The sequence below is a fragment of the Poecilia mexicana genome, unplaced genomic scaffold (assembly GCF_051168715.1).
Source record: "Poecilia mexicana isolate PSO_F unplaced genomic scaffold, ASM5116871v1 scaffold_23, whole genome shotgun sequence".
Classification (NCBI taxonomy): domain Eukaryota; kingdom Metazoa; phylum Chordata; class Actinopteri; order Cyprinodontiformes; family Poeciliidae; genus Poecilia; species Poecilia mexicana.
Window position 1 is genome coordinate 8,846,860 of NW_028263392.1, and position 23,477 is coordinate 8,870,336.

The 23,477-nt window shown below is 40.8% G+C and overlaps 1 protein-coding gene across 1 annotated transcript; it reads left to right on the forward strand.

Annotated features, from left to right (window-relative positions):
- The first annotated feature begins 5,889 nt into the window (after nt 1-5,889).
- LOC106921117 (uncharacterized) lies at nt 5,890-19,946 on the forward strand. Its single transcript, XM_014992587.2, has 24 exons — nt 5,890-6,252; nt 8,039-8,241; nt 8,470-8,574; nt 8,665-8,760; nt 10,102-10,212; nt 10,878-11,001; nt 11,110-11,569; nt 11,667-11,734; nt 11,810-12,056; nt 12,151-12,332; nt 12,484-12,703; nt 12,796-12,944; nt 14,362-14,453; nt 14,587-14,744; nt 14,831-14,976; nt 15,785-16,040; nt 16,567-16,682; nt 16,771-17,008; nt 17,110-17,249; nt 17,326-17,575; nt 17,654-17,784; nt 18,752-19,001; nt 19,087-19,193; nt 19,274-19,946. Exons 1-24 carry the CDS (start codon nt 6,213-6,215, stop codon nt 19,279-19,281), a joined length of 3,897 nt encoding a protein of 1,298 aa, XP_014848073.2. The 5' UTR covers nt 5,890-6,212; the 3' UTR covers nt 19,282-19,946.
- Nucleotides 19,947-23,477: the final 3,531 nt, after the last annotated feature.

Consider the following 23,477-nt stretch of genomic DNA (forward strand, 5'->3'; position numbering starts at 1 on the left):
ATATTCCGTGCAGTTTTCTAAAGAAGTAATTAAATATTAAAAAGGTAGATTAACTATAGGGACAAAAAATCCCGACCAAATTTGTAGTAAAACAGTATTTCTAGTGACGCTAAACAGGACTAATGTCTTGTTAAAGTATGGTAATGACATTGGAAACAGCAAAAGTCATTTATGTTAAATGTTTGATTAACATAGCAGCTTAATTAAATCAAATTTAAAGTAAACTTCTGAGAAATAAAACACACAAAATGAAACTTCTACAGATATCACGGACTTATAAGAAACGTAACATCGATGTGCGCATGTGCATTACCACAATGTATAAAGCATCAAATATAAACGATGCATTATATTTGATGCATTGTTTTTATTTATATATAAAGGATTCTACATTATATTTAATGTAGAATATTTTAATGTAGATTCTACCTTAAAAGCAGAATCTACATGAAAAGATTCTGCTTTTAATGTAGATTCAAATTAAACCTTTTTTATTTCCGTCTTGCAGGCTGACATTTGTAAGAACGAACCTGTCTGACCGGATAGTAGAGGTCAGAATAGGTTTTCCTTTCTGTCTTTTACCTCTCTCTCCGTCTATCCCTCTATCTTTTTAGATATAGGTTTTAGCATACACCGAAGATAAGGGTTCGTTCACAAGTGTTGCCACACCAGACGAAAAAGAAAAGTATTAGTGCCGAGGCCGTTTTAAAGACTTGGTCTTTAAAGCCCCATACCTCACGCCTTCCCGCAGGAGGCTCCTTCCGGCAGGAGGCGCCTTCCCGCAAGAAAGGCTCCTTCCCGCAGGAGGCTTAAGGTACGGGGCTTTCAAGACAAAGTCTTATGAAACAGCCCTGGCACTAAAAATTTTCTTTTTCGTCTGGTGTGGCAAAATTTGTGAACGAACCCTCATCTTCAGTCTATGCGAAAAACCTCGATCTAAAACGACAGAGGGATAGACAGAGAGAGAGGTAAAAGAAAGAAAGGATAACCTTTTCTATCCTCTATCCAGTCTAACTGGTTCGTTCTTACAAACGTCAGCCTACAAGACGAAAGTAAAAAAAAATTTAGTGACCAAATGATCCCAGAGGGCCTACATTCAAAGACTCTGCTTGAGTCGGTCAGTGACGTCAATCAGTGACGTATGATTCGGGCTTTGACTTTGAAAACCGATGATCACGTGACCAGCTGAGCTAATTCAGGTGCAGGTGACGTCACAGTCCTATTGACATACGGTATTTGAATGTAGGCCTTTTTACTTTTTACTCCTTCCCGGAGGAGGCGGAAGGTAGGAAACTGGCGCGGGTGGAAGAGGAGGAGTTGCCCCTGGTGCGGTGGAGCTGTACGTCCTGGAAGGCAGATCTGTATGTAAATGAGACCAATCAGAGGCAGGTGATTAGCTCGGCTGATCACGTGATCCTTGGGCGGAAAAGTCAAAGCCCGAGTCATACGTCACAGATTGACGTCAATAACAGGTGTTGTGATTGTCAGATGTGCGCATGCGCATACCTTACTTTAATGCGCGCATGGATGTCACGTCACATGCTTCTTACTCAGCAGATTTCTTATAAATCCGTCATACCTGTTCAAGTTTCATTTTGTGTGTTTTATTTCTCAGAAGTTTACGGTAAATTTTATTTAATTAAGCTGTTATGTTAATCAAACATATTAACATAAATGACTTTTGTCGTTTCCAATATAGTTAAGACTGTAAACAAGATATTAATCCCATTTAGCGTCACTATTACTACAAATACTGTTTGACTACAAATTTGGTCTCCCGCGGGATATTTTGTCCCTATAGCTAATGTACCTTTTTAATATTTTAATACTTCTTTAGAAAACTGCACGGAATATTTCCTAAAGAGAAGCACATGGCCGAAGCTGTGTTAGGCAACAAGCAGAACACCTCCTCTTTCTCGATGTGCGCATGCGCATTACTAAAAGGTACGCTGGATTTATGAGCAGAGTCTGCTTTCAGTGTAGATTCAAACTAAACCTTTTTAATTTTCGTCTTGCTGGCTGACGTTTGGATTTGCCCCTGCTGCTCCGTACGTCCTGGAGGGCACATCTGTATGTAAATGAGACCAGTCAGAGGGAGGTGATTGGCTTAGCAGATTATTGCTTTTACTTATGGCAATCTGTGTCATGTGACTAAGCTTTAATAGTCACATGATATGTGATATTGATATATGATGTAGATATGTACAAATAGATTTTTAAATCTACATCACAGTCGAGCCATTTCTTGACAATTCTTGACAGATTCAGCTAAATAAACTTGAACTTCATTAACTTCATTAATAATAAATTATCTATAATTATATACTACAAATTGGCATGGTAACTGCAATATGACAAGATGATAGAGAGGATCCTGCAGAAGACAGTGAGGGGAGAAGAATTTTAATAAACATAGTATTGAACACAGTGGCGTTTCTAGCCGTTTTAGGGGTGCTTTAGCACTCCTAAAACTGTATCTCAGCACCCCTGAATCGAGTTGCCACTCATCCCGTAAAATACTAGTCGTCCCATATTTGGCCGTTAAATGTATTGAACCGATCCATAATTGTCCGAAAGACACGCCTATCGTACATATATGTAACAAGTTGTTATAACAAGTTGTTATACCAAGTTATTATAACTTGGTCATAAGTTATGACCAAAACTTGTTAAAGTTTTGGTCATAACTTTAACAATAATGACCAAAATAAAACACAGGAAATATTAAGGTCAGCTAAATTCTAGTGGCGGGAGCTAAAGGACCCCCCTCAACGCTCCGCACCGACGCTGAGCGTCACGGTTGCCTAGAAACGGACACTAGACGCAAGATCGACAAAAAATGTATCCCTCGTGGCACACAGTGTGCTGCTTATGATAGACAAAACGGATCAGGAGAGGAACTGCAGACCGGTTAGAACCAGACATCAGCGACTCTTCATCCTCAATCATTTCCTGAGACTGATATGGTACAGAACATTTTGCTATGATTGATTCGGTTTCTTGTTGTGATTTTGTTTGACTTTGTTGATTTTGTTTTTGTTAACTATGGTGGTTTGATTATTTGCTTAGGATGTCGAGTTTGGATGATATTTAATAAATAGCATTAGCCAAAATAAGTGGCTATTTAACCCTTGTATGTGAAAATGGGGTCCAACCGACCCCACACACGTAAAACTTGTATCATTTGCCATAGTCCTCAACGTTTGCCTCAGTCCTCGCACGCACAAGGGTTAAAGAACAAATCATACTAATAGATTAGCAGTAAATACATAAATATTTCCTACATTAAAAACGTTTGTTAGGACTTTCTGTGTGTTTTTATTCAGAATTGTGGATATATTTTATGAATAATTGTTCAGTGATCATTTAATGTATTATTTCACTAATATTTTATTAATGTGGTTTACTAGTTTGGATAATCTGACTTCCTATCAATGAAGAAAAATCATGCTAAGCAAAAATGCACCAGACCTGCAGCCCCGGGGCGGTTCTAGATGGGGGCCAAGAGAGGTTCTGAAGAAATTATAATAACACTGACTACCTGGGCCCCTCTAAAATTGGACTAGAAACCAGCCTCCAAAGAAAACAGTAAAGACCATTCTAGATTTTTTTAACCAAGTATATGGGAGCAGACTTGTATCATCATCACCTTTATTCAGACGGCAATTTGTAATGCAAAAATATTATGCTTAGTGATTTTTTGCAGATTGTTTTATTTTATGAATTACTGACATGTCTCTTAATTTTGTTTGTGAATGTATGTAAATAAGCAGTTAGATTTGGAAAACCGCACCAACAAATATCTTCTCATGGGTCTTAGCCCTGCTGGGGGCTAAGCACCCCTAAAGGTCAGATCTTAGAATAGCCCCTGATTGAACATGTCAGTGTATTTAAAAACACATTTTTAAATTTTATGCTCACTTTTATCATGTTATTTTCTTATTTAAACTTTGATTTATAATCAGTTACAGCAATCCAGTGCATTTTTGGTGGGTTCTAAAAAAAAATGGACAATAGTTATTAACATGGAGGAGTTTTTTTTGCTGATAGCTGCAGTGCCTTGTGAATGTATTTATACACTTTTTTTTTTTTTACATCACATTCCAGCTATGGACATCTATGTATTTGATGATTATGCTTGTCTTTCTGAAAACTCCTGGATTGAACTACAGCTTCCCTTGAACTTTGACAATTTTGACTTTATTTTTCCCTTTCTGTATGCCCATAGAATGATGCCGCCATAACCATGTGTCAGTGTCACCATGGGGTGGATAAATAAAGCAATTAGCGATTTCATATATCCGTCTCATCAAATTAGAAAAGACGACACATTAACTACAAGTAGTTTATTTATGTATGTATTTGAGTTTGAGTTTTGTTGTTGCTCCATCTTCTCTCTGGTTACCCACTTGTCAATCTCGAAAGCAGTAATTCAGTTTCGCTGCAGTGCTTATTTTCTTTCTTTCTTATTTTCTTATTGCCTTGAGAAGTTTCCATACTTCCCGAACGCCTTTTATCTTCTCCCAGGCTTTCGACGACTTCCCTCCGCGTCGGCCTCCCGTAGCGCCGTCAGTGTGTTTTGGGTGGGCGGCGTCTTCTAGACTGACCGCTGCTTCCGGCGTCTCCTCAATGTCGGCCTCCATCTTGACACACGGATCGGACACATGCGCAGAACGTGTGAATGGCGAAGCGCTCTTATTGCCTTTTGGAAATTGGAGGAATTTGGACCGGTGATGGGAATTCCGACCCTTTTTCTCGGATCCGAACCATGTGGCTCAACCCGCCATTGGTCAGATAAGAGAACATTATTGAGGACAACGGAGCTCTCTATTAATCCACCTTTCATAAGAAGTCCTGTTCAGTTTGTCACATGGTGGGACACTCTGACCCCATCATCGCCATGCTGACAAACGGTGGCAGCATCATGCTGTGGGGATGCTTTTCTTCAGCAGCACAGGACTGAAACTGCACTGGTATGCATTTTAGGTTGGTTTTTTATTACAGCAAAACTTTTATGGACGTTTTTGTGCGTGGTCGCTGCTCTGGATACTGTCTTTGTGGTTGTGTCTTGAGAGGCATACTGGCCTTCTTTTATATTAACTGCTTTAGGTTGATACCAAGGATTTGATCAAATTAAAAATAGTTTCTAACATCTCCAAACAAATGGTGACACTCTACACACCACAGGAGGCGCCTATAACCACTGATAATACAAATAAACTAATGCACTGTAGTCTGTGCCTCCCTGAGCAAAATGACATACCAATAACTTTTTTTTGTTATTTTTGTCATTATTTTTAACATAGTTCTTTTTATTTGGTTAAGTTTAAGTTTGCAACATTACATTATGGCATTATTAAATGTTTTTTATGTTGTGTTTTATCTACAGAAAATAAAAACGAGTTCTTCATTCACTGAACTTCATTTCTTTTCAGTTTTTTAAGGAGTTGTATAGTTAGTTTTAACATTTCCCCAATTCTTACTATTGTTACTTTGAAATGTCTATAAAATGTCAATTTTTCAGATAGCTAAAAGTAAACCGCAGATAATAAAACTGATTATCTTTTCTTCCACCGCTAGAGTTTTGTGTTTTTTGCGTGTTAAGGTTTACTTCTATTTTTAAAAGTATCACTTTTCAGTATGTTAGTGGGTTTTTTTTTCTTGCCTCATTAAAATTCACTTATCTAAAGACAACAAACGAGGGTTTTTATTTTACATTAAAATATGAGTTATTTTATGTATTTATTCTTAATTAGCTTGTTTGCTCGAGCACCGCGTCTCTTTTTTTATTGCCTTTAATTAAAGCACGCTAATAAAAGCTGACTTAAACAGAGCCTTTTTGTCACCATCTAGCGGTGAATGAGCAGAATTGCTTGGTCGATCCGGTCTTCGTCAACCAACCAGGAAAGAGGGTTTGCCATGATCTGGACTGAGGCGGATGAGACCAGGAACCATTGTTCTGCTCATAATCCGAGTCCAAGACAAAATTCAGGAGGTTTTTCATGCGTCCAGAAAAACCGCACCTCCTTTTCATGGGTTGTCGATCGCAGATGGTTGACACACTTATCAAAAAATTTGGATTTATTTATAAAGCTATCTCATAAGGCTTGCTCTCTGTGTCTTTCTCTCCTTCCCCGTTCATTTTCTGTAGCAACCACAATCCGAGGGCGAGATCCAGGGCCGTGCATTTTTCCCTTTCGGTCAGCTGCTAAATGGAAATAAAACGCGGAGCGGAAAGTGGAAACAGCCGAGGTGCGTGCATCCTCCTCAAAAATAATCCAAATGTTTACTGTTTTATTATGCTGGATTTTGTGCTGGCGACTACTGGCTACTACGAGATTCACAGGAATAGAGTAAATAACTGCTTTTGTTCTCATCACTGCCATTTATATTATTTATGAATACACAACCCGATCTTTGCTAATAGTGATGGGAGGTGAATGCCGTTTTATTCCCTCCCCTCCTTGGGGCATGCATCTGTTTGGCTGAATATTTGTGTGCCATATTCTTCCCTTCCATGCCGATCACAGCATTATTCAGTGTTTTTTTTTTCCTCCCATATTTGTGCCAAAAGCCCAACAGCTCTATGAAGCCATCAGTACAACAGTCGGAGGAGTTTGTGCTGGATGCTGTCATATCATTATTTTACGCAGTAATTCTCCACTGTGAGTTCACTTATGCGTGCTGTGCTCCTAGATGGATCATTTCAGGCTTCCGGAGGAGGTTGTAGACTCAGGATGCAACCATGAGTAGATGCATCTTGCTAGCATCCATAGCTCTTGAATATTGTCTCCTCTTTTTTTTTTTTTTTTTTTTTTTCATGTTACAATCACAAATTTCAGAGTATTTTTATTGGGTTTCCGTGCATGATTGTGAAGCGAAGGCGAATTGACTAATACTTTTCAAATTTCCACTGTTAAAATGCTTAAATGCATGATGTGCATTTGCATTCAGACTCCACCGGGTCATTACTTTGGAGAAACCATCTTCCATTGCCACCACGGCTGCAAGTCTTTTCAGGCTCTTCCTGCTGGCTTTGCACTTAAAAACGTCCAATTCTTCTGTGGCTGGAATGACTTAAGCTCAGTCTCACTGGACGCAGAGTTTCCGTGATAAGCTTTCTCCAAGTCTCGTCCAGGACTCTCAATTGGATTTATATTTGGACTTTGACTGGGCCACACTAACGCATGAGTATGCTTTTTTCTAAACCTTTGTTTAGGGTCGTTGTCCTGCTGGTAGCTGAACTTCTGCCCTTTTTGCAAGCGTTTTGCAAGCTTTCAGTACCAGTTGCGTTTAGGTCTAACGTGCTATTAATTCCAGGATTATTCTGTGTAATCATCTCGCCCAGTCTGGCTTGCAACCTTGTCTCTGCTGAAAACAGCTTCCCCCACAGAATGACGCTGCCACCACCACGCCTCACTTTTGGTGTCGTTTGCTAACGTTGACACTTTAGATGCTTACTAAGCAAACACCTGACACTAATGGCATTGTGCCAAAATGCTAAAGGTCACAGAGTGACGGAGACACATATGAGAATGTTGTCATTTTAACATTTGACACACACTGAAGACAGTTGGTTGAACTAGATTTTGCTTAGGTGTGCCCGCAATTTCCGAATTTTCAATTACGTATACTGTTAAAAATGATGTGGTATCTCAATCTTACAAAGGTTTGTGGTTGTAACATGTCAAAATGTGGAAAAGTTCAAGGTGTAGGAATACTCACTGCAACTCCACTACTAGCATTACAGTGTGTTGTTGGATGTATTTATTTATTTTCGGAATTAAAACAAGTGGTTTTCAGTGACACATCTTAACATATTTTGAGCCAATTGCCTCAAACATTATGATTATTTTCCTTTAAATTAAAATATATACCGGCAGATAATATTTCTTTAATTGCAAAGATCACATATTCAATTGATTTTCATTTCCATCAGGTGCGTTTCTAAATAATTTTCTGAGCTCTGAGGTATTTTACACAACTTCTTTAAATATTCTGAGGTGTATTTGTTGACGTCGTCGTGTTTTGTCTCCAGGTAATGATCTCCCTGTCCGTTATCTGCGGCTCCTGGCCCCACCCTTGCAGCTCCTGTCGGCTGCAGTGTGGCAAGTCGTGCAGCGGGGACTCGTGGATCACTATGGGATGCTAGAGGAGTTTGTTACCATGGTGACGGAGCTGGTCCCAGAGCTGATGAGCTATAGTCAGAGGGCTCAGCTCATCCTGGGCCTTAGGGCCAGGGTCAGTAGAGGGTTTTTTTCTTTTTCTTTCTTTTTTCTTGATTAATGATGCATAATAAATACTGCACTCATGTTGCTGATGCTGTTTTTAAATAAAGCATAAAATCAGCATCAACTTGGTTCTTCAAACTGTATTTGTTTAGTTAATTTGAACCACCTGTACATCCGTACTTATATTCTCTGTAGTAACCTTTTACGAACGGTAAAATGACCTACATTGTGTAACTAGTTGGTCCTGGAGCTCTGTCGAGGAGATCACCCAGTGGACATGCAGACCATTCAGCCACATCTGGACAGGATAAAAGCTCCGGTCAGCACAGCCAAGGATCACCATGTGAGCAATCCAGGACTCCCAGTTAGTTGAGTCACATCTGCAGTTTTCAACTTATCTGTTTGTTGTTGTTGTTGTTTTTCCTTTTTTCAGGTAACCATAAACCAGGTGGAGGAGTCTGAGGTGAACTTTGTTGAGCTGGTGCACTCATTACTTGAAGATCCATCTGAGAGGAAATATTTTTTCCAAGTAAGACCTCTCGCTTATGTCAACATCTGTGGATGACATGTTTCAGTTTGTGTTTGCTTTAAATGAATGCTATGGATATTAGTACTTTTAAGTTGCAATAAATTTATTATATAGCACTTGACTCACCTTTGTTTTTACTTTTGTTACGACTTGTTAGGGCTTTCTGCAGGTTAATATGCTGCTTCTGCATGTTAAGGAAGCGACTTTAATATTCTGCTAGCACGTTGCCTAAAACGGTCATAGCTTTTTAATTTCTTTTCTAAAGTTGCGTCTGGCTCTTTACATGCTTTCTGCAGTCTGCTGAAGTTCAATACTTTAGCAAACTGAATGCGTGTTTTGGTTCTGTTTCGATACGGATGGCTCGTTAGGGCTGCAAAATTTCAGGAAATGTTTACAGCTTGAAACTTTCTTTGGGAACGAACAGGAATTTAAGGTGATGAATTTAGTCCACAACATGAAAATGATCCGTCTTCATCGGACCTCCGGCAGCTAAAACCCACAGTTGAACAATTTACAATAATTTATCTTCGACGTGTTTTTAGATTAGACTTAGATATTTAACACTTAAATGGGGGGAGGCAGCTGTACTTGTCCATCTCGTGGCTCCACCAGTCACAGAAAGGCCAACTGCATGCTCAAATTTACATATTTAAAAAAACAAGCATCTTATGACAGCAGTCGTAGCACAGATTCACGTAGCACGCTGCTGACTGCAGGCAGTATCGAGTACATGCTCCTTATGCGCGCTCTGCATTCCTCCATCTCACGCACTGATGATTTATAGAGCGCTGGACTGTTAAGGCCACATTTTGGAGCCCAGAGCGTAACACTACTGAAGCCACACAGTTCTATCCCCAGAACACCAAAAGCTAAGAGTTGACGACCACATTGGGTTGTAATTATTGCCACAGTTGACTTGTAAATATTCTTATTCTTTATATTTATTTAGAAAAAGGCCCATGCATAAAAACAGCATACATGGAATGATGCAAAACAAAATGTCTGACGGCTTTTCTTCCTGATTTTTCACTGGTGATTAAGCATCGCATTCACATGGGAAGCAAAGATCAAATCCTCCACCGGTGCTCTATTCTGCACGTCTTGTTAACTTGAAAACCACTGATTGCAATGTTTATCCTTGTTAAACTAAAAATGATTTAGTAGATTCAGTGAATCTCCTTCTTAAACCGATTTATATCTTTGATGTTTGGATTTAATTTGCGGCCTGCTTCGCACTGGTTGGAGCTAAATAAAATTAAAAAAAATACATATTTAGCAATGGTGTTAGCTGTTTCTCCCAAGTGAATCCTCCTGTTGACTTGACGCTCGTTTCTGTTGCAGGAAATCTTCCCGGTGTATTTCGGCCCAAAGTATGACGCTGCCCTCGAGATGCTGGTGTGGGAGTTCATATCAAGACTGGATGAGCTAATGCCTATTCCAGACTTCAACCAGGTGCTTTGTTACTTCATCTGGAGCACAGAAGACATTATTAACCACAAGCTTCAGCGTGTTGCATTTGACTCCAGTACATTGATGGTCCAAAGCCAAATGTGACACATTTTTGTCTCCTTTAATCCAAACTGTGTGATGTATCCTGAGCACTGAGGGCTCAGGTGTGATGAAAGGAGGAGGATGGTTAACTGGGAGCAGATCGGCCACACTGTCCCAGTAGACTCTTCCTCATAATCCTTCTTTTTGTAGCAGAGAGCCTCTGGAGAGAAGCACAATCACAAACCCTGTTAGTCATCTCAGCATAGGAAATCACCGCGTTAAATAGGCAACACTGATTACACCTATCTTTTAAATTTAGGCTGTTTAAGTGTAATTGGATGATTTTAAATGCAATTTTAATTTTCATCCAATGCAGTGCATCTAAATCAGACTAAGACAACACCACAACATTAAAAATAAAATAAAACCCACCAGATTGTAGAAGATTTTGCAGATTGTAAAGAAACAGATGCTTAGGATGAATCTTCCACAATCCAGAGACATTTTCATGGTCATGGACGACCTGGAAGCTGCAAAACAATTGTTTCTTTCGGCTATCAAAAATGAAAACAAAAAAAAACAACAACAATGTGTAATAAATGCACTAATGTAATCTCTCTTCTCAGTTGGCAGCTTTGCTGACAGACGTCCCTACATTTCTTGAAGACTGTTTACGAACATTTTTCCCACCAGATGACATGAAGGCTTTACTTGATCACCACAAGAACCTCGGCCATTTTGAAGAAAAAGGTGGGACTTTGATTTATCAAAGCGAAACGCTAGATTTCAACCAAACTTTGGTCACTTTTTATTATTGTTATTATAATTATTATTATTATTATTATTATTACCCTGCAGATCCAGAACTTTTACCAATGGATGACTGCATCCTCTCCTCCCTCTCGCTGCCTCCTGGAACCAGACCCGTCATTAAAGCCACCTCCGAGTCTCCTGCCCAAGCGAAAGACTCGACCCCTCCAGCACATCTTGGAGCCGCGAGCAACACCAGCGGCCACGAGAAGCCGAGCACGAGGGCTTCTGACGCGCTGAGACAGAAGCTGAGGGAGGAGCGGGAGTCTGGCGCTTGGCAGCTGCAGGTCAGGAACATGAACACTTCTCAGGAACGGAAAATGTCGAGCGCGACGCGGCCGTGCAGCGAAACCATTGACCTCACCGTTTCCAACGAGGGGGCGGACTCGGACTCGGAGGCCAGCGAGAGCGCCCACAGCTTGCTGGGCTCTCAGAGCTCGAGAAAGAGGAAGCTGAGCGGAGGCGTGGACGTTCCCAGGAAGCACAACGCCGAGGCTTCGGCCGTCCTGTAAGAGAAAAACAGACGTGCTTAGTTCGTTTCTTAAATAACGCATGAAATGCATGTTTCATGTTTGTAGTTTTTTTCCCCCCCCCCACTTTTGCAGAAACTCCTCAGTGGATGATGAGAATTCAGGTGAATCTCCCCTGATCTCCATATGGGGAGAATATACAGGTTTGTGCCGTTTATGTGTGCAGAGTTTCGACTGTTAAATAAACCAGCCACTGAATGGGCTGTGTCTAATTTTAGACTCTCAGGAACGTTCCTTCCCCGTTCTGATGGACTCAAAGGTCCCCTGGTCAGATGAAGAGACGCTCCATCTGCTTGACATCTGGGGGAAGGATTCGGTGCAGCAGGCCTTGAAGGGCTGCTTGAAGAACCGCCACATATTTACTCAAATCGCGCAGAAGATGGCCGAGAGGGGCTACATGAGGACTGTGGAGCAGTGCCAGACGAGGATCAAACGACTGAAGAAATGCTTCCGCCAGAGCCTCAAGTAACGCTCCTCTTTCATTTATGAAGCATTGGAGAAAATGTGAGTGATCTGCATAAAGAAAAAAAAAAAACGCTCGTTCCTTATCTACCATCAGAGGGAACTCAAGGCCGGACCATAAATTTTACTCAAAGCTTGAGCAGATCATCGGCTCGTCGTCCGCCTCGTCTCTCCCCGAGATAACCTACGACGTGGAGGAAGTCGTCGACGACGACGACGACACCCAAGACGGCGAAGAAGACTTGCAGTTTATCGGACACTCCGGCCAGCTGGAAATCGGTACAATGTTGCATTCGCGTAATTCGTTTTAATCTCAGTTTATTTAATGAGAAATTTAAAGTGTTAGTCCTTTTCTCCAACCTGCAAACCTGAATATTGCGAAAGAGAAGCAAACCGGTCGTTTTTCACCCAGCTGCTTTTGTCGTGCCAGGAACTCGAAGTGTGCCGTGGACAGACATGGAGACCCTGGCCCTCATCAACATTTGGAGCACCGACAAAATGCAGCAGGACCTGAGGGGGAACCGAACGGGACACCTTTTCTCCATCATATCCAGCAAGATGGCCGCCCTGGGCTTTTCCCGCACGCCGGAGCAGTGCCAGACGAGACTGAAACGGCTCAAATCCAGCTTCAGGCAGTGCTACCAAAACAAGTACGTCCCCTCGCACAGGGAGGGATGAAAGGAGCATGTGTGATGTTCTCTGTGATATTTAAATGTGCCTTTCTTCTGTTGATATTTTCTAGTTTGAAAGGACAGGAACAAGTTCAGTGCAAGTTTTACAATGAGCTGGGAAGGATTTTAGTCAAGGACTTCCAGTCGGTGATGCAGCTGGACGACATGTCGATGAAGGACGACGACGGCGACTTTCCTTCCTTCAGTCACCATAACATCGGTAAAAGGTTTATAATTATCTTTAATAAACATGCAGAAGTCCGTCTAATTTGGCCTGCCATTTTATCTGTTGATAAACTAATTTATTGATTAGTAATATAATACTGTAAAGTTTACATTCTTCACCCACTGAATTACTCTCTAAATCGAATACCTGCAACCACGGCATTCCCAGCAGAGCTTGTTTTTCTTTTGCCAGGATTTTTCTGGTTTCCTGGAAGTTGCCGGTTGGAACCAGGTTTTACGTCAAAAGTTGCTGACAGGATGTGAAATCGTTCTTACACAACAATAGACTCTTACCTTCTCTTTTAAGTATTAGTTTGGATCTTATCTACGTTTTGTGGTTGTTACTTTTTCACAAGGAGCCATATTAGGGTTTTTGATAACTTTTTCCCCCCCTTTAATAAATGAATTCAATTCTTTAGCCCTACATTTTGCATAAACTCAGCTTAAAATCGCCTGCAAATAAAGAAGAAACAGAAGAAATCTGGAGGAGAGAAAACTCTTTTTCACAGCTCTTTAGTTACACAAACGGAGCAGCTCGAGATTTACTGAAGCTTTCTTGTTTCCTCAAGACGAGCAAGATAAACGCAGATCCTACGTTTATCTTCTCGGTGATGGCTGCTGCCGGTTTCCAGCCTTTGCTGCTGCAGGCGGTTCTCAGTGAACCCAGGATTGTTTTTTGCATCCGCTGACGTAGATAAGCTCGGAGCGCTTTCATCAGAATGGCCCAGAGAGGAGCGGTCTCTGGCTGTCATGGAGACATGCAGTTTAACCTTTGACCTCTTCAACCACGGCATTCCCAGCAGAGCTTGTTTTTCTTTAGCCAGGATTTTTCTAGTTTTCCTGGAAGTTGCCGGTTGGAACCAGGTTTCATGTCAAAACTTGCTGACAGGATGGGAAATTGTTCTTACACAACAACAACCAATCAAAAGACGTTGAAAATAAATCACCTATGATATTTCAGATCAAAGTCGTGATCCGCATTCCTACCTAAAATCCATACTTTCCAGAAATTGCAATGTTTATTTTCAAAGTCCTGCACCAAACAATTTTTTTTTTGTTTCCTGAATTAGGGTGTTTTCCCCTAGGAAGCAACACTTCAAATGCAAACTTTGCTCAGATTCCCACAAAGTTTTTTCCCAACAGAACCGACTCTTTGTGCTCCGCTCGGATTATTTTTGGAAATTTTCTGACCGCTCAGCATTTTGATCTACGTGTGGAATTTGCTGGGACTCTCCGCTCCTGGAAGGAATGTCAACAATCCTGAATATTTTCCACTAGTGAACCAGTCTTTCTCCCTGCAGACTCCCGAGTCATTTCTACATGGAAAATTCGAACTGATCGACCCCGACTGAGAGACGCAGCTGCTAGCATAAGTGCTGATAATAATCCCGGGTTAATGTTTGTGTCTCCAGAGTCTGCTCTGGGAGTTCAGGAGGACCGAAAGAAAGTGCCGTGGTCCGACAAAGAGACCATCATCCTCCTGGAGGTTTGGGGTGACCCTCAGGTAGAGAGCCCAGTTTGTTCATGCAAGATCCACATTACTCCCATTAACTGGTCTAAACCCAGTTTTTTATTAACCGAATACGTTGTTTAGCTGCTTCTCGAAGCCACATCTCTAAAGCTGCTTTACTGTTCAGATGCAGCAGTGCTTGAGGCGCTACCCGCACAACGGACACATCTTTACCGAGGTGTCGGAGAAGCTGAATGCCAACGGTTACTCCCGCACCCCGGAGCAGTGCCACACCAGGATCAAGCGTCTGAAAGCCGCCTACCGCCAGTGTAAAGAAAACATGAGGTGAAAACAACTGAAACGTTGTCGATCGTTGTGATTTAAAAAAAAAAAAAATTTCAGGTGCTCATAACTTCGTTTCATATCTGCAGCTCATCTGGGACGGACCGAGTCGACTTTAAATTCTACGATCTGCTGGAGCAGATTCTGGACAAGCAGCCGTCGACGTCGTCCGCCATCATAACCGACTCTATTGAAATATCAGAAGACTCCAATGGAGAGTCTGGAACAGAGAGAGGTGGGCGACCTCTTCCCTTTCTGTAGTTTTACGGCACTGGACTTCACGACCTTCATACACTAAGGCTCTAAATTCTCCATGTCATTTGTTTTTTCTTCCCTGTTGCTAAAAAAGGTCAGCAGTCCCAGAATTACTACCAACTCTCAGGTGACCACATACTTTGTAAAGTGCTGCTTTTATCGTAGTAGGAGCTTCTTAAAATCCTCATAAATATGCAGAAGAATTTGCTAACTTTCACCCAAATGCACCCAAATAAGGAAATTTCCTTCAATTTCTTTTCTAATTTAAAGAGCAAATCTTACTTTGTGAAGGAAGAAGGAAGCCTTGTGGGTTTTGTGGAACAGACAAAAATAACAATCTTTGGTTTGCTGCAGCTTGTTAAGACTTTCAACTCTTTAATAGATTACCCCCAATATATTACAAACTAAATACAAAGTCTGATGGCACATCGTTGCGTAATTTAATATTGAAGTTATCTTCAATATTCATGTGATTCCTTTCAGAGATTTGAGGCCTTTGTTTGAACTCAGTTTTTCTTTATTTTCCAGGGTTTGATTTGAGTTTTTTTTTTTTTTTTTGCAAACTGAAAACTAATTAAAATGAAAAAAAAAAAGAATCAATAATCACTTCAGGTTAAATCACTAAACATCTACATAACAATTCATATAACAATTCAATAAAATTACGTACTTTTTCTTGTGTTCACCTCTTATATGACTGTAGACTCAGGTGACTTTTCTTAGGTTTTACTGGCATGGAGTCAACAGGTCACACAGTGTTACAACCAGTGCTGCCTGTTCTGCACCAGATGGAGAGAGCCCGGAGCTGTCGGCAGAAAAACCAGCAACCAACACCTGGTCGGACGAGGAAACCCTGGCTCTTATCGAGATCTGGGGCGACGTGGACATCCAGCGGGCCCTGAGGGGCTTCATCCACAACGGGCACGTTTACGCCGAGATCTCGGAGCGGCTGCACGACCTCGGCTTCTCCAAACCCCCGGAGCAGTGCCGCTCCAAAGTCAAGTCGCTGAGGATCAACTTCCGGCAGTGCTACGACAGGAAGAAGTGAGATCTTCCTCTCTGTTCGCCTGTTCTCCTCAGTCCTTTAAAAACCTTAAACATAATCTTTTACTGTAGATATATGACAGATATTTCTGCATTTTGATCCATCTATATTCAGGTTTTCTATATGTAGGCTAGAAAAAAACATACACTGGAAGGAATGACAAAAAAAGAAGAAACTACACATTTAATCGTACTTCCTGATTTATTTATGTTTTTTAAAGCTCTCATTGAACAAACAGTGGAAAAAATTGCCCAACAATACTGACATTTTGGGGAGGAATTTAAACGTCATTAATTGAAATTTCTTGTGAAAGAAAAAAAAAAAAACTTCAGATCATAATAAGAAATTTAGCATAACAAATGATGCATTAAATGCTGATTCCTATGAGGAAGGAGAGTAGATATTTTCTTTCTCCGAATTCTTCGCAACTTGGAAAAATACGGTGATTTTTTTTTTTCCAGATTCTATGTCTACCCTTTTTTGAGACAATTGACAAAAATAAAAAAATCAATTTGCTCTTTCTAGGAGTGGGAGAAAAATGGATTACAAGTTCTACCACCAGCTGGAGCAGATCCTGGGCCAGGAGGCCATGAGCATCGACGAGTTTGACGAGCGGGACGATCAAGTCGCCGTGGATCCAGGTACCGCCTCTAAACGTACGTGCGTTCCCGTCGCTTTGGAACAAGCGGCAACGTCCCACGGATCTCCGGATGTCTCGTCCGCCTGCAGGCTCTTCAGATGAACAGACGAACGCGCCGTGGTCGGAGGAGGAGACGGTGGCCCTCGTCGAGGTGTGGGCCGCCAACGACGTGCAGCACAGCCTGAAGAACTCCATGCGCAACGGCCACGTGTACGAGGACATATCCGAGAAGCTGGCCTCCTACGGCTACCTGAGGACGGCGGAGCAGTGCCAGCTGAGGATCAAGCGGCTGAAGAAGACGTACAGGCGCTACTGCAACAGCCGCAGGTACAGGAAGCGGATCATTTTGTTGTTGTTTTTTTTTTTGTTTTGTTTTTTTTTATTGTTTTCATTTTCCTGCGTATTTAAAAGAAATCCATGATTTCCAGAAACGGAGGGCGGCCGGCGGTGTTTCGATACTTCGACCTCCTTGCCCCGGTGCTCGGCAACGAACTGGCGTTCGCAGACGTAGACGGTTCGACCACTGATTCCGCCGTAGAGCCTCTTATGGACCACGATCCTGTGATGTGTACGTATCAGTGCGATGAAGCCTTCTTGTTTCGACAAAGAAATCTTTAAAAATTCAGGGTTTTTCCTTGTTTTAGACGAGCAGCCCTCGACCAGCCACATCCTGACGGACATGAGCAGAAAGACGCCCTGGTCCGACCTTGAGACTCGCACCCTCCTGGAGATCTGGGGTGAGGACAGCGTCCAGCTCACCCTGAGGGGCTGCCTGAAGAACCGACACGTGTTTGAGTACATCTCAGAGAAGCTGAGCAACCACGGCTTCATCAGGACCACCGAGCAGTGCTACACCCGCATGAAGCGCCTTAAATACAGCTTTGTCCACGAAAAGTGAGTCAAACTGTAACACTGTGTTTGTCGTTTGGTTGTTTGCTGATGATTTTGTGTTTTATTTCCCTTTAAATCCAGGGAAGAATTCAAATTCTTCAATGAAATGGACAAAATCTTTAGGAAGGACCTGAACATGGATGACTCTGCTGTCAACCCGTTCACCGTGGACGAAGCGGATGAGTTTGCTTCTGAAGCGCACCAGGCGAAAGGTAAAATGGAGACATTTTTCTGACTAAGTACCTTAAGAGATGGCACTGGCAGTGAATATTTGTGAGGACGTTTTTCTTTTTAGCACGTTTTGCAAAGCAAAAATCTGAAAAGTGGGGAATGAATTTGTATTCTACCCTCTTTATAAATAAGATCCACTCCACTCTATTGACAGGGCAACTTCAGGGTCATTCTGGAAAAGAAAGGGGAAAGAAATTGTATGGAGAATGTTAGCATCTTCAGAGTTTATTCCTTATTCCATAGTCTAAAAGTTCCTATTTTCCTTCCTTGATCTGTGTCCAATACCACTTTTTTTCTGGTCTTTGCATTTTAAATTGTCATTGCGCTCCTTTGTGTTTTTCATAAGGGAGGAAGAAATTTCTTCCTTCCTTTCTTATGCAATTTCTTCTTCCTGCTTCCTTACCTTGTGTCTTTCCTTCTGTTACTTTTTGCCCTGTTCCACTTCCTTTCTTCCCTCCAGACTCTGTTTTCTCAGTATTCTAAACAGAAGCCTGGGTAGATAAGTATGGATTTTTAAGATGTGAAATTTCTCTGAACCCTCAACCGCAGAGTGCAGCTAAGAAAAAGCCCCATCGTTCATTCTTAAAGTTTAGATTTAGCAAAGAACGAGTAAATATTTCTGTCTAAAGACATGCAAGAATTTTAAAGACATGACACCACAAGACTGTAACTGCAGCGAAACGTGGTTCTGAATACAAATGCGTGACAGAGTTTTCCATCTTTTAATGTGTAAAACAAAAATTTTAAATGCATCATTTTGTTCCACTTGATAATCTCGCACTGTGTTTTGTCTATACTGTAAAATCCCTCAATGTGGAAAGTAATTAAATCGCCTTATCTGTCATTTAATTGCTTTTTTCCTCCCCCAAGTAAAGTTTTGCATATTTCATGCCACATGGACGTTGTTCCTCAGAGAAACATTGCTGTCTCTGTGTGCTTCCTCGATAGCTTCAGGTAACCACTGGCTGGCCGACAGCTCCAAGATGGCCTGGGGGGACGGAGAGACTGAGGCCCTGCTGGACATCTGGGGCAGCGCTGAGATCCAGGAGAATCTGAAGGGTGGCAACAAGAACAAAAGCATCTACAAGCAGATATCTCAGGTCATGGCCAGCCAGGGCTACCTCCGCTCCCCTGAACAGTGTCAGTCCAGGGTGAAGAGGCTGAGGGCCAACTTCAGACAGTTCCTGGAGGGACGACAGTAAGCGCAGAATCTACTGTACGACTCTTATCCGCCGAGGTTTTTGTACTACTTACAATTATTCCTTTCTGTTCCTGTACTTCAGAGGGGATAAACAAGAGTGCAAATATTTTGAGCAGTTGGTGCAGATCTTTGGCACCAAGTATGTGATGAACTCTGATTCGCTGACTGACGATGCGCCTGAAGTCATAGGTACAGCTAATCCACGTGGCTTTTTGTAATCATTTTCCAGCTTGTTTTTGACATTTACTTTATATTTCTGCTTGTTGCAGAGTCGTGAAATCCTTCCTCTTCACGGCGAGGATGAAACAGCCGCAGATGACCGTGCGTCGTCCAGACGAACTGAGACGTTAGTGCTGAAATATTTACAGAAAATCTGTCTGTACACACTTTAAATACTCTGACATTCTTTAGAAATACAGACCTAGATCAGACTGAAGTTGTGTGAGTGAGTGAGTGTGTGTGAGTGTGTGTTCCTCCTCTTGAGTGTCTTGTGATAAACTAAAACCAGAGCCATGACACGAGGCGCTCAGGACTCGAGGGAAGCCGAACGCAGCGCTCCTCAGCGAGAACACGTTTTTGTAGTGATTCATTTTTACTTGAACCTAAAGAGACTGAATCGAAGCACACGCGAGTTAAACCCCCCCCCCCACAAATTTCCAAAATCAGCTGTCGCCACAAACTTTTCATCGCAACTCCTGCCCCGCTCTGTCACGTCGACTGCACGTGTTTATACCGTTTGAAATCCACGTGCATTAGATGGAAAAACATTCGAGTCTCTTTGTTCTGTACTCAGTGTGAGTTAACGTTGTCCAGAATTTTATTTATTTAATTTATATATGTATTTTATAGGTTTAATTGTGTCGCCAAACCTTATTGCAGTACATTTGTGCCACAAAATGTGTCAAAGTTTTTCATATTCATTAAAAACAAACATGAATTGCCTGATTGTGGTTTACTTTTTTTGCGAGTTGTTCCCACAGAGATGAATCGTTTATTCGGGGTTCCTGTGCATTAAGAAAAGAGCAAAACGTCATTTAAACACACACCAAATCTGCATAAGTGAGGAAAAAAAATGTTTTTATAATACATTTACCTGCCTGATAACTTATCTTACCCATATACATTAAGTACAGTACCTTGTAAAAGTGTTCAGAAATTCACAGAGCATGAAGGCAAGACATTTTAACACTGTAAAAAGATGTTTTACTAATTTGGTTGCTTTTCTGTTTTGTCATTCCTGGGCCATCAGCAGTTTCCAGCAGGAAGCAGCTGGCTGTAGCATCTGCTGTGTGTTAAAAGACAGACATTTAAACAAAACTACTGAAGTCAGAATAACTTCTTCACTTGCATTTAATCTCTTTGTTTTTGCTAAAGCTCCAGGCAGCAGCAGAAAGAAATAAGGGGCTGTCGAAAATAATGACTTCATGCCACTTCCACGGGTCTTCTCCCTATTTGTCTCCAGTTTTAGACACATTTTGGCAGGAAACCGGCCTATAGGGACAATAGCTGGGCACTTTTTTAAACCTTTTCATCTACAATATGGGTCAAAAGTAACCCCATACAGTCTTTATGTTATGTGTTATAAATTAATTTAGTTAGTTTTTCTTTTTTGGTCATCAATGCACCACCTGTACGCTCGTAAATGTAAAGTTTTGTTAAGTTTGTTTTATTATCGTTATATATTTATTTATAAGCAAATTAGTACTATATGAATAAGGGTTGTATGATGAAATTCATAATGTTATGAGTTGTCAGTTTATAATCGTTGTACTTCAGTACAGCTTAATCGCTGCTATGTCATGACGAAATGTTTGACTATCTTCCCACTTACTTCTAAAGTAGCTGTTTGAAACAAAGTGTATTATTAAGTAGCTTAATTTTAAATCACAGCTGGATTAATGGGTAACCTGGTGCATGTTGAACTAGAGAAAATTGAGCTACAGTTTAGTTTAGAAAACGTAACTGAGCGGCTTCTATTGCCTTTATGAGCTGAAGTTGGCATACGACTTGTAGCTTCTGATGGCTCTGTTTTCGCTTATTTAACATCGGAAGGGTGAATCGGATGCTAACTTCGATGTCCTTTCTCCCTTTCATTGCTTGCTTTTTTTTTTTTTCGAGCCCGTCTAATGATAGCAGATAGCCTATCTCTTCATTTGGATTTCAGATGGATAAACATTTTGATGTTTAAAAAGTAGCTTTTTGTTTATAGTTTTATCTTTCGCATGAGAGGAGGATTTCAGAATTTGGATCCCAGGAGCTGAAAAGTAAACAAATCTCACATTGGCCACTAAGTGGTGCAAATGGACAATAAAAAAAGTACAATAAAAAAACTGGAGTTCACAGTCACGTGGTCTTGAAGCATTTTGGCGTTTTAATTGATTAGTAAAAGTCAAGAGGCTGTTAGGACTATAACAGTAAACCTGCTACATGCTGGCATTTAAAAGTATATTTAGATTGGCGACTTCACACAGACACATACTCACAAATATATAGTCCCCAGAAGTTAAAGCAGTAATTACAGGTCTAAATCTGACAGAGCATCTAACCACCACCGCCTGGCTGCAGCCAAGAGTGTGTGAGTGCGCGCTGTTGCTGTACGGACACAAACACACCATGGAGACATGACTCTGTTTTAGGGTAATGTACTAGTCCTCATAAACAAGTAACTCACTGTTTGTGTGACTGCGTGCCATGAGGTAATGACTACAGTGGTAGCTGTTGTGGTTTTGTCAATGTGTTGCCCTGTGAAGTAATGGAGATTTTACAGCCTGAGAGTTTTTTTTTTTTTTTTTTTTTTTTGCATAACTGTAATTTGTTGAGGAGGAAAACCACTCTGAAGGCGATAATGTTCTCAAAGAGACATCTGATGGGATTTTTAAGTTTTGCTTGTCGAGAGCTGTGGAGAAGTAATGACCAATCAGTGTCTTGCCTGCTGCAAATGACATTCTAAATATCTTTATATTTTAAAAATAAAATAGTTTTAATGTCAAGTCAGTTTTTATACAGAAAAAGCAGTACAAGAGCAACATTTCTGACTTGGCAGTTTCAGTACTGATCTGAATAAATCATATTTTGATCCATTTAAAGGATTGACACTTTTGTTTCTCTATACTAGGCATTATATTTTATATAAACACCTTTTGCGGATTCTGTCTTTTAGTCGCTGCAGTCGCTCTGTGCTGTCATGAACTTTCTGGATGCAATTAAATTGATGACTGCAGGATGAAAGCACCAGCCACATGGAACCCTGTGCAACATTAAGGAGGTCAAAGAAATAGATGGATGGATAATTAAGTAGACAGGCTTATGCTCCACCATTAATATAAGATTTCATAATGCAGATGTATCTTAAAGTTAAATCTGAGTTTAGACATCCAGAGACGTGTCCTGAGGCCTTCCAGGATGAATATTATGAAGAGATGTCTGCAGAACTTTACATATGCACTTTAGCAAATTCCTAAAGAAGCATTATTCTGTATTATTTCAGAGTTTTGGAAAAGTACACAAGCTTACAAAATCTAGCAAGAATGAAGCGCCTTCACCAGAACCCTTTTTTTTTCTTCTTTTCAGGTTGAAGGACTCGACAGATAACATTTCTTTTTAACAGAGCGACAAAAACCTGCTGGAAATGAATCTGGCTTTCTGCGTTTAAATTGGATTTACAAAGTTTCTTTCTTTCTCAAGTATTTCTATTGGATGAGCTGGCGTTTGGTTTATGGCTGCAGCAAATACAAATCCTGGTCTGGATGTAATGTGCTCAAAGGAATCTTTAACTTTAAAACTACTTGAAGCACAAATATATGAAAAAGCAGGTTTTTCTGCCTTTTTTGTCATACAGTGCATTGAAAAAAAAAAAATACCTGTAAACCTTTTTAACATTCCAGCCATAAAATTCAGTGCACTTTATGTGACCAATGCTTGTTTGCCAAGAGAAAATAAGATGACGCAGGGTTTTCACATGGATCTACAAAATGCTGCATGTCTCTGTGCGCTGATTCCTTTGCTCCCTAATTAAAATAAAAAGCATCTGATTACCTTGAGACACTAACTAATTGGTAAACAGACTCTAATTGTGTATAATTATAATTTTTTGGAGGCAGCAGAAGCAGAATAAAGATGAGACACCCAGCAGGCAGGTCAGAGAGACGGATGTATGGAAATTCAAAGAAGTCTGGATTAATAACATCCCAAGCTTTTGAACGTCTCACAGAGCAATCTTCGACTGGAAATGATCATCCTTTAAAGACGCTCTGACCAAATCTGAACTATCTGATCTACAGGTAAAACATGATAAATGGTAAGAAAAAAAAACCACATTAAAATAATTTTTAAGCAAGCATAACAAAAATACTTTTAAGCCCACATTTCTGTGCTAAGAATGATTCTTATTGGTATGTGTCAATATTCTAATCTAATTGTTCAGTTGTTGTAATTCCTGAAATAAATTTTAATTATATATCATGATAATTATGA